Source organism: Oncorhynchus clarkii, unplaced genomic scaffold (genome assembly GCF_045791955.1).
Source record: "Oncorhynchus clarkii lewisi isolate Uvic-CL-2024 unplaced genomic scaffold, UVic_Ocla_1.0 unplaced_contig_8524_pilon_pilon, whole genome shotgun sequence".
Lineage (NCBI taxonomy): Eukaryota > Metazoa > Chordata > Actinopteri > Salmoniformes > Salmonidae > Oncorhynchus > Oncorhynchus clarkii.
The window spans coordinates 55540-65995 of record NW_027257969.1 but is presented as its reverse complement, the minus strand read 5'-3'; the positions used below and the strand labels follow the sequence as shown (position 1 = coordinate 65995).

At 47.6% G+C, this 10456-nt stretch overlaps 2 protein-coding genes across 3 annotated transcripts; one reads left to right on the top strand and one right to left on the bottom strand.

The window, feature by feature from the left end:
• The first annotated feature begins 1658 nt into the window (after nucleotides 1–1658).
• LOC139394315 (ethylmalonyl-CoA decarboxylase-like) lies at nucleotides 1659–5888 on the top strand. 2 transcript variants are annotated; one of them, XM_071142355.1, is made up of 6 exons: nucleotides 1659–1687; nucleotides 2146–2479; nucleotides 3078–3220; nucleotides 4240–4292; nucleotides 4388–4468; nucleotides 4633–5888. In XM_071142355.1, exons 2-6 carry the CDS (start codon nucleotides 2206–2208, stop codon nucleotides 5045–5047), a joined length of 966 nt encoding a protein of 321 aa, XP_070998456.1. In that variant the 5' UTR covers nucleotides 1659–1687; nucleotides 2146–2205; the 3' UTR covers nucleotides 5048–5888. The 2 variants fall into 2 exon arrangements, with proteins under 2 accessions (XP_070998456.1, XP_070998455.1); XM_071142354.1 differs by lacking the exon at nucleotides 1659–1687 and adding an exon at nucleotides 1963–1979 and having other exon boundaries at nucleotides 4633–5275.
• A 5-nt stretch (nucleotides 5889–5893) lies between these two features.
• LOC139394316 (large ribosomal subunit protein eL30-like) lies at nucleotides 5894–9531 on the bottom strand. The gene is made up of 4 exons (XM_071142356.1): nucleotides 9376–9531; nucleotides 7687–7832; nucleotides 6101–6231; nucleotides 5894–6012 (listed from the first exon to the last, which is right to left on the bottom strand). The coding sequence occupies exons 1-4, from the start codon at nucleotides 9394–9396 to the stop codon at nucleotides 5960–5962; spliced, it is 351 nt and encodes a 116-aa protein (XP_070998457.1). The 5' UTR covers nucleotides 9397–9531; the 3' UTR covers nucleotides 5894–5959.
• Between the last annotated feature and the right edge of the window lie 925 nt (nucleotides 9532–10456).

Here is a 10456-nt window from a genome sequence, read left to right as displayed (position 1 = left end):
GGAGGGAGAGAGGAAAGGTGGGGATATCAGGAGGAGGTAGAGAGGAAAGGTGGGGATATCAGGAGGAGGTAGAGAGGAAAGGAGGTGATATCAGGAGGAGGGAGAGAGGAAAGGTGGGGATATCAGGAGGAGGGAGAGAGGAGAGGTGTGGATATCAGGAGGGGGGAGAGAGGAAAGGTGGGGATATCAGGAGGAGGGAGAGAGGAAAGGTGGGGATATCAGGAGGAGGGAGAGAGGAAAGGAGGTGATATCAGGAGGAGGGAGAGAGGTGGGGATATCAGGAGGAGGGAGAGAGTAAAGGTGGGGATATCAGGAGGAGGGAGAGAGGAAAGGTGGGGATATCAGGAGGAGGGAGAGAGGAAAGGTGGGGATATCAGGAGGAGGGAGAGAGGAAAGGAGGTGATATCAGGAGGAGGGAAAGAGGAAAGGTGGTGATATCAGGAGGAGGGAGAGAGGAAAGGTGGGGATATCAGGAGGAGGGAGAGAGGAGAGGATGTGATATCAGGAGGAGGTAGAGAGGAAAGGAGGTGATATCAGGAGGAGGGAGAGAGGAAAGGTGGGGATATCAGGAGGAGGGAGAGAGGAGAGGTGTGGATATCAGGAGGAGGGAGAGAGGAAAGGAGGTGATATCAGGAGGAGGGAGAGAGGTGGGGATATCAGGAGGAGGGAGAGAGTAAAGGTGGGGATATCAGGAGGAGGGAGAGAGGAAAGGTGGGGATATCAGGAGGAGGGAGAGAGGAAAGGTGGGGATATCAGGAGGAGGGAGAGAGGAAAGGAGGTGATATCAGGAGGAGGGAAAGAGGAAAGGTGGGGATATCAGGAGGAGGGAGAGAGGAAAGGTGGGGATATCAGGAGGAGGGAGAGAGGAGAGGATGTGATATCAGGAGGAGGTAGAGAGGAAAGGTGGGGATATCAGGAGGAGGGAGAGAGGAAAGGTGGGGATATCAGGAGGAGGGAGAGAGGAAAGGTGGTGATATCAGGAGGAGGGAGAGAGGAAAGGTGGGGATATCAGGAGGAGGGAGAGAGGAAAGGTGGGGATATCAGGAGGAGGGAGAGAGGAAAGGAGGGGATATCAGGAGAAGGGAGAGAGGAAAGGAGGGGATATCAGGAGGAGGGAGAGAGGAAAGGAGGGGATACCAGGAGGAGGGAGAGAGGAAAGGAGGGGATATCAGGAGGAGGGAGAGAGGTAAGGTGGGGATATCAGGAGGAGGGAGAGAGGAAAGGAGGGGATACCAGGAGCATGTATTTACATATTTTTTTAAATGTATTTTTTATTTATTTATTTTTTTCAGCCCCTGTCCCCGCAGAAAGCCTTTTGGCTGTTGGTAGGTTGTCATTGTAAATAAAATGTTGTTCTTAACTGACTTGCCTAATTAAATAAAGGTTAAATACAAATAAAAGTTGAGAAAAAAATCGGGTGAACTGATATCACGGCATGTTTGAATCATTTTTGAACGACATATATAATTACTAGACGGTACGGTGAACCGAAAAATGAGTGTATACCACAATTCTCTTTAGTAAAACTACATAGAATCAATCATTCTGAATGATGGGAGTGTTCGCTTGCCCTCGTGTGTCGGTTCCAGCGAAGTGCAGCTGGCCAAGTTCCTTGTTCACTGGTTCATGTTTCCGGGGGGCGAAGGTTCAATGTAACACCACAACATTGAGCTATCAGACAGCACAGGTTTGTGAATGTTTTTAAGTTGTAGCTTCTTATGTTATTTCACCTAATTATCAGGTTGTTAGGGACGTTTTTTCCACAGTACTTTTGGGGATGTTAAAGTCTACGCTTTTAGAAATCCACATTTTTATAAAGAGGATATAACTGAAGGACATGGTTAGTCAGCTAGCTCTTGCCCATCGCTCGAAGGCAACAACAATAAGGTGCCTCTGCACGGGTCAGATGCGCATGCGTAGATCTCTTAGTTGGGACCGGACGCATGCCCTTGGACCTGAGCTACTGTCTATCTGCCTCAGTTAGCACAGACAGAGGACTATTATGGACTGGTAGCTGCACACATACGACCTAGCAACCAACTCTGGCCAACTGTTTTACAGTTCAATAACAGTGCTGATTCCTCTCTGTTTCCCTCCCTTGCTCTTCCTCTCCTTTTTGTTTCTCTCTCTCCTCCTCTTCCTCAGTCCCTCTCCTGTCTGTTTCTATCCCTCCATCCTTCTCTCCTACCTTTCCCTGGTAGCAGCATGGTTCTGTCTGCAGCCAGGCAGCACCTCCTCGGGGGCAGTCGGCTTGGTGCCTGGGGGCAGCACCTCCTCGGGGGCAGTCGGCCTGGTGCCTGGGGGCAGCACCTCCTCAGGGGCATTGGATCAGTTTACACCGCTGCCAAGGGGTTCCAGGAGAAGGAGATCAGAGAGAAACTCCAAGCTTTCCCTGGGGGATCTATAGACCTTGTCAAACAGGAGTCGGGCATCGCGGTACTGACCGTCAACAACCCTGCTCGCATGAACGCTTTCTCTGGTATGGAAGCACTGCCTAATGTTATATTGTATTAATTGATCCGAGTGTTGCTCTTTGCTGACCTGCAATTCAGACTAAATATCACTCCGATTCTCTTCGGTTTTCTCTTCACCAAACGGAGTGAAAAATATATTTCACTTTATATTTCCCACTCTTTGTTTCTCCTGAGAATGACAGTGGAACTAAGGGGGCTGGTGCTCAATGAACTGGGTTGTGTTGAGTAGGGCACACTGTAGCAAGACGTTTTGCAACAGATGACCAACAAAAAAAAAAAACTTGTTTATTCGGATCTCCATTAGCTTTTGCAGAAGCAGCAGCTGCTCATTCTGGGAGGTCCACAAAAACAACACAAAACATGACAACAGAACACCGATACACTGATGGACAAGGACTTACAATTACAAACCCATTTAACAATACAACAAAACAATGTGTGTTTGTTTGTGTCCCCTCACAGTCTCCGTCGTTCCGTGAGATGTTGTTTAATCCGTTTTTTTATTTTTAAAATGTCATATTGAACATGTTCAGGTTGTACCTCCCTGTTTCACTCAGGTTCAAAACGTTTTATCCCTACTGAACACTACCCTGTTTTCTCCAGGTTCCATGATGGTGGAGCTGGAGGAGAGGGTGTCCCAGCTAGAGGAGTGGACGGAGGGCAAAGGTCTCATCATCCAGGGGGCTGCTGGGACATTCTGCTCTGGGTCAGACCTCAACGCAGTCAGGGCTATATCCAATCCTCAGGTCAGTTTTCAATGTTGTCAGAGATATATCTAACCCTCAGGTCAGTCCTCAATGTTGTCAGAGATATATCCAGCCCTCAGGTCAGTCCTCAATGTTGTCAGTGATATATCCAATCCTCAGGTCAGTTATCAATGTTGTCAGAGATATAGCCAACCCTCAGGTCAGTCCTCAATGTTGTCAGAGATATATCTAACCCTCAGGCCAGTCCTCAATGCTGTCAGAGATATATCTAACCCTCAGGTCAGTCCTCAATGCTGTCAGAGATATATCTAACCCTCAGGTCAGTCCTCAATGTTGTCAGAGATATATCTAACCCTCAGGTCAGTCCTCAACGCAGTCAGAGATATATCCAACCCTCAGGTCAGTCCTCAATGTTGTCAGAGATATATCCAGCCCTCAGGTCAGTCCTCAATGTTGTCAGAGATATATCCAACCCTCAGGTCAGTCCTCAACGCAGTCAGAGATATATCCAATCCTCAGGTCAGTTATCAATGTTGTCAGAGATATATCCAACCCTCAGGTCAGTCCTCAATGTTGTCAGAGATATATCTAACCCTCAGGCCAGTCCTCAATACTGTCAGAGATATATCTAACCCTCAGGTCAGTCCTCAATGCTGTCAGAGATATATCTAACCCTCAGGTCAGTCCTCAATGTTGTCAGAGATATATCCAACCCTCAGGTCAGTCTCTCTGAGGTTCTCTCTCTGAAAGACCAGTAGAAAGCTCAGTGAACAGTTTTTATTCAGTCCCATTTGTATTGGGGCACTCCTACTTCCATCCAATCCGACTTCCTAAACCACGTGTCAAACTCATTCCACGGAGGGCCGAGTGTCTTTCTTTCCTTCCTTGGTTGATGAATTAAGGTCACTAATTAGTCAGGAAGTCCCCTCACCTGGTTGTCTAGGTCTTAATTGAAAGGAAACCACCCCCCCCCCCCAAAAAAAACCAGCAGACACTACCAGGCCCTCCATGGAATGAGTTGGACCTCCTGGTCTAAAACGAAGCATCTTGTCTTTCAGGATGGGATGAAGATGTGTACGTTCATGCAGAATGCCCTGACCAGACTACTGAGGTAGTTACACACTACCCTCTGTGGTAGAAGGTTCTAGATCGGCGTGTCACACCAGATGCTCTGTGCCACACTAACCCACGTGTTCTCTGTTGAAGGCTACCTCTGTTGTCTGTAGCTCTGGTGGAAGGGAACGCACTGGGGGGAGGAGCTGAACTCACTACTGCCTGTGACTTTAGGTACAGTAACGTGACTCACTGTCCATAGATATCACCATTGTGTTTATTAACTTTTAGGCCTACATCCAGATAGTGGAGAAAAGTAGAGTTCACATAAAAAGGCATTTTCTAGAAATATAAAAAAACATCTGTAAAAACAAACGTTCCCGGTCTCTCCCTGCTAGGTTGATGGCGCCGGGCGGTGTGATCCAGTTTGTCCATAAACACATGGGTCTGGTCCCTGGCTGGGGCGGTGCAGCTAGATTGGTACGCATCGTAGGCGGCCAGAACGCCCTGAAGATGCTGGGTGGCGCTTTGAAAATAGACCCAGAGATGGGGCTTCAGATTGGGCTTGCGGACGGGGTCCTGGAAGGTTCCCTGGCTGGGTCTGGAGCCAATGCCCTCCTGGAGGCAGAGCAGTGGTTGGGATGCTACACCGCGGGTCCAGCCCCGGTCATCAGAGCCATAAAGAGCGTGGTGGTGTCTGGGAGAGAGCTCCCCCTGGAGGTGGCCCTGAGGACTGAGAGGGACGTGTTCGGGACAGTGTGGGGAGGACCGGCTAACCTACAGGCTCTGGCCACTAAGGCCAAACACAAGTGAATTGACTAGTCTTGCGATTACATTGTAGTCTCGTCCTAATGTTCTGGAGAAACCTAGAACGTCTGGAGTGGAAGTCGTGAACCAACCCACACCGAGACTGAACTGGAACATTAGGATGGGCTGTAGAGGGTCTGAACTCAACCAGAACACACTGAACTAGTGTATTCATTCTGACGATTCTGTTGTTAAAAAAAAGGGTCTCTTAAAAACAGAAGCAAACGAATCCTACTTGTATTTGTCCAATAGCAACTATAGTTTTAGTTGGGAAATGTTTTGAACCCATTAGGCAGAATGAATACATCCCTGGACTGTGCTCTGAGAGTTTGACAGTACCCAATGACAGATTTATATTGCTGTGTTGTGAGTGACCACTAACAATCTATTATTTCAGTGAAGGAATTGTTGTCGACTGTTGGGACAATTATATGGGCCCCATCTAAAAGTGGTAATGTTTATTACAGGAGAGTCCGATACACTAGTTGTGACATGTGAAGATGGTATTGTGCCTTTTGGCCTTTGTGGCTCTACTACAGTCCATGAACGCCAGGGGTTGACCCAACACCAGGGGGGTGACCCAACGCCGGGGGGGTGACCCAACACCAGGGGGGTGACCCAACACCAGGGGGGTGACCCAACACCAGGGGGGTGACCGAACGCCAGGGGGGTGACTGAACGCCGGGGGGGGGGTGACCCAACGCCAGGGGGTGACCCTCTTCATTACAATGCAAGCTTGATGTAGAAAAAAAAAAAAACACGAGTGCCCACATTTCTTAGTCTCTTCCACAATTTCTTCCATTGTACTACAATTACATGTCAATGACTAAACATATGACAAAAACAACTGGGTCATCTTGAAGTCGATTTATTTATACCAAAATACATCTACAGAGAAACGGAAGAGAAGCAACTAGACTACTTCTCCCCCTGTGGCTGATCAGGCATACTCCTGATGATGTCTGAGTCCCCTGTGGATGATTAGAAAATAATGACAAGTTACATTCTAGAAACCAGTAGTGAGAGAATAACAGTTTACACACACACACACACACTCACCAGGGTCAATGATGGCCAGGGTACAGACTCTGAAGTACTTTCCACAGGCCGTGCCAAGCTCTATGTTGTTCCCACTGTAGTGGTGGACCCCAGTCTTAGCCAGCATCGCATAGTACTCGATCTCTGATTTCCTACCGGGAGAAGAGTTCAAATCACTTTTAGGGTGGGTTCACTTTAGTTCAATATCAGTGCTGAGCCCAGTCACTTTTAGGGTGGGTTCACTTTAGTTCAATATCAGTGCTGAGCCCAGTCACTTTTAGGGTGGGTTCACTTTAGTTCAATATCAGTTCTGAGCAGGACTGCGTAATCTTCCCTGAGGGAAAGAGGTTTCTGCGCCAGCCAAGTAGTAGCACACCTGATTCAAATAAATCAGTCAATTGAAATAAATTCATCAGGCCCTAATCTATAGATTTCACACAACTGTGAATACAGAGATATGAATCTGTTGGTCACAGACACCTTATCCAAAAAAAGGTAAGGGCGTGGATCAGAAAACTAGTCCGTATCTGATGTGACAAACCATTTACCTCATGCAGTGTGACACATCTCCTTCACATAAGAGTTAATCAGGCTGTTGATTGTGGCCTGTGGAATGTTGTCCCACTCTAATTCAAATGGCTGTGTTGAAGTTGCTGGATATTGGCGGGAACTGGAACACAGTCCTACATGTCGATCCAGAGTGGAGGAGCGTATGCAGGCCATGGGACATTACCAGCCTTCCGGGAACTGTGTACAGATTTCTTGCGACATGGGGCCATTCATCGTCGTGCTGAAACAATGGGGCCTCGGGATCTCATCATCTACATCCCTGTGTATTCAAATCGCCATCGTGTTTGTTGTCCGTAGCTTATGCCTGCCCCATGCTATAACCCCACCTCCACCACGGGGCACTCTGTTCACAACGTTGACGTCAGCAAACCGCTTGACCACACAACAACGCCAAACGCACCGGGTACAGTTGGAACCGGGGATTCATCCGTCTAGAGAGCACTTCTTCAGCGCGTCATTGGCCACTGAAGGTGACCATTTACCCACTGAAGTCGGGTTACGACAACAAACTGCATTCAGGTCAAGACCCTGGTGAGGTGAGGACGACGAGCACTAGGCTACCCTGGCGCCTCTACACTCTAACCACTAGGCTACCCTGCCCCCTCTACACTCTAACCACTAGGCTACCCTGGCGCCTCTACACTCTAACCACTAGGCTACCCTGGCGCCTCTACACTCTAACCACTAGGCTACCCTGCCCCCTCTACACTCTAATCACTAGGCTACCCTGCCGCCTCTACACTCTAACCACTAGGCTACCCTGCCCCCTCTACACTCTAACCACTAGGCTACCCTGCCGCTCCAATGTTGTTGTTTAATCAGCTTCTTGATATGCCACATGATATGTCCGGTGAATAGATTATTTTTAGCGAAGGCAAAAATGCTCACAACAGGGTTTTTAAAAAAACTAATTGTGAACTCAATATGAAAAAGCTTTTTTGCGCGTATGGAACATATCTGAGAGGTCTTATTTCAGTTCATGTCATGAGACTAACACTTCACATGTTGCGTTTATATTTTTGGATCAGTGTAGTTACCTGAGAGCAGGTGTGTTGTTGGCCAGGATGACCAGCTTGGCTTTGCCCTGGCGGATCATCCTCTGAGTCTGTTTGTAGCCCAGTACGTATTTACCACTCTTCATCACCAGCTGAAGACGAGAGTTGATGGACTCCAGGGACTTTTTCTGGGGAGAGAAACTGATTTAGAGACCAACTGTCGGAAAGTTGGCCTTCTGACATTCGGGCTGCTTTTAGCCCACGACTGCATAAATAGGCTCCTGAGTGGCGCAGCGGTCTAAGGCACTTCATCTCAGTGCTAGAGGCGTCACTACAGACCCTGGTTCAGCGGTCTGAGACACTGCATCTCAGTGCTAGAGGCGTCACTACAGACCCTGGTTCAGCGGTCTGAGACACTGCACCTCAGTGCTAGAGGCGTCACTACAGACCCTGGTTCAGCGGTCTGAGACACTGCATCTCAGTGCTAGAGGAGTCACTACAGACCCTGGTTCAATTCCAGGCTGTATCACAACCTGCTGTGATTGGGAGTCCCATAGGGCGACACACAATTGTCCCAACTTCGTCCATTGTAGGCCATCATTGTAAATAAGAATTTGTTCTTAATTTACTTAGTTAAATAAAAAAGGTTAACTTTGTTTTTTTTTTATGACAGAACACAAGACAGTCCATGTGTAACAGTCTAGCTTCCGTCCCTCTCCTCGCCCCAACCAGGGACCCTCTGCACACATCAACCACAGTCACTCGCGAAGCATCGTTACCCATCGCGCCACAAAAGCCGCGGCCCTTGTAGCTCAAGGGGAACAACTACTTCAAGGTCTCAAAGCGAGTGACGTCACTGATTGAAACGCTATTAGCGCTCACCACCGCTAACTGGCTAGCCATTTCACATCGGTTACACATGCATCATGGCATGTCAATATAGACCAGGCGAGGGCCCGGTTTCACAAAAGCATCTTACGACTAACTTCATCGTTAGAACCTTCGTATGAGCAATGTTAAAACCTCCGAGCCGTTTCCCTAAAACCAGCACTACTAAAGTTGTACTTAAACGCGAGTTATTTATCGACTGCCGCAGACCACTCGTAGAAAAAGCCAAGTGCGTCGTTGCCTGCGTTTTTTCCCCCTACTGCGTCACTTTATACACAGAAGATCTCGCTAAACATAGAGTCCAGATGTGGATCTGTCTCTGTGTGACCGCCGATAACTTCACAACGAAGTTGACTACAAATACACAGTTGCCAATGTCTTTATAATTTTTACAAGCAAGGTTAGAAAATATGCTTAAAATGAAAACCGCTATGACTGCATTAAAGTGAATACGGTATATGCTACACAGGCCTACATATTTCCCTGATATCTAAGTCAATGTAATGTTCATTTCAATGGGGTTTCATTTTACTATTAGGTCAAATGTATTTGAACGGAGAACGCTTACCCGAGAATGAACGCTGCCTTGATTACACATTCCGCAACGACGCACCTACCGAACGTTGTCGTGGTGTTTCGGGAAACGCATGTTACATCTAGCGACCTAGGAAAGACGCATCGTAGACACTCGTAAGCCTAAAGTTCCTTCGCTAACCCGAAAGCGGACCCTGCTTGGTCACTCAACACTGGGATAAATGAACATTTACCCATCACCGATTAAGTTTAAGGATGTGCGCAAACATTTCTATAATAAATGAACGATTTTTCCAATCTCAAACTCACAGTTTTCTTAGTGGCCACCATGTCTGCAGTTTAGATGTTACTAGGCAACCTAAACGAGGGTATCACATGCAAGAATGAGTGATTACAATCTTGTGTTGACATCAACCGGAGAGTTTCGGTAAACGCACAGCAATCTACACTGTCCGGTAGTTGAATGAAAGAAGGAGAATTACCTCCCAGACTACAGTGCGTGTGTTTGGGAAAACAAAGCATCGCGAGATGTGGAGTGAGACTTGCACCAGATTTGAAAACATCTCAGTCCTAAACACACAGTTCATTAGGAGGACGAGGAGACTGTCGTCTGTGTACGGGTACAACACGATACATCTCTTTGCAATGTCCGACATTTTGCCTTTTGGCTAGAAGTTTAGTAAACACTTCGACACGGATTAACTTTCTTTCTGAAACAATAACTAGGTAAGTAACGTTAACTAGTTTTCTACGTAACGTTAACGTCTGTCTCAGGCTTGTATATATATATGTATTACATTTTAGTATGTATTTCAAGGTGAGTTGCTAACATTTAATATATTAACTTTCAGCTAGTAATCCAATTGTTTAACAAGCAAAGCTAACTAGTAATAATACAACAATGGACTCTACATTGCAATCACATTCTGAAATTGCAACTGCTTTTTAACATTTTTGTTTTTGACGCCAGCCAGTCAGCCTTTCAGCCAGTCAGCCAGCCAGCCAGCCAGTCAGCTAGCCAAGCAGTCAGCTAGCCAGTCAGCCAGCCAGTCAGCCAGCCTTTCAGCTAGTCAGCCAGCCTTTCAGCTAGTCAACCAGTCAGCTAGCCAGCCAGTCAACTAGCCAACCAGTCAACCAGCCTTTCAGCTAGTAAGCCAGCCAGCCATTCAGCCAGCCTTTCAACTAGCCAGTCAGCCAGCCAGTCAGCCAGCCTTTCAGCTAGTCAGCTAGCCTTTCAGCTAGTCAGCCAGCCAGTCAGCTAGCCTTTCAGCTAGCCAGTCAGCCAACTAGCCAGCCAGTCAGCTAGCCAACCAGTCAGCCAGTCAGCCAACTAGCCAGCCAGTCAGCTAGCCAACCAGTCAGCCAGTCAGCCAACTAGCCAGCCAGTCAG

Excerpts from the sequence above, each read along its gene's own strand:
- LOC139394316 (XM_071142356.1), bottom strand. The coding sequence starts at position 9,396 with ATGGTGGCCACTAAGAAAACT. Across the intron at positions 7,833-9,375 it reads TGGTGGCCACTAAGAAAACT|AAAAAGTCCCTGGAGTCCAT; the intron begins GTGAGTTTGAGA and ends TTCTCTCCCCAG. Across the intron at positions 6,232-7,686 it reads AACAACACACCTGCTCTCAG|GAAATCAGAGATCGAGTACT; the intron begins GTAACTACACTG and ends TTCTCCCGGTAG.
- LOC139394315 (XM_071142355.1), top strand. The coding sequence starts at position 2,206 with ATGGTTCTGTCTGCAGCCAGGCAGCACCTCCTCGGGGGCAGTCGGCTT. Across the intron at positions 2,480-3,077 it reads TCGCATGAACGCTTTCTCTG|GTTCCATGATGGTGGAGCTG; the intron begins GTATGGAAGCAC and ends TGTTTTCTCCAG. Across the intron at positions 3,221-4,239 it reads GGGCTATATCCAATCCTCAG|GATGGGATGAAGATGTGTAC; the intron begins GTCAGTTTTCAA and ends CTTGTCTTTCAG.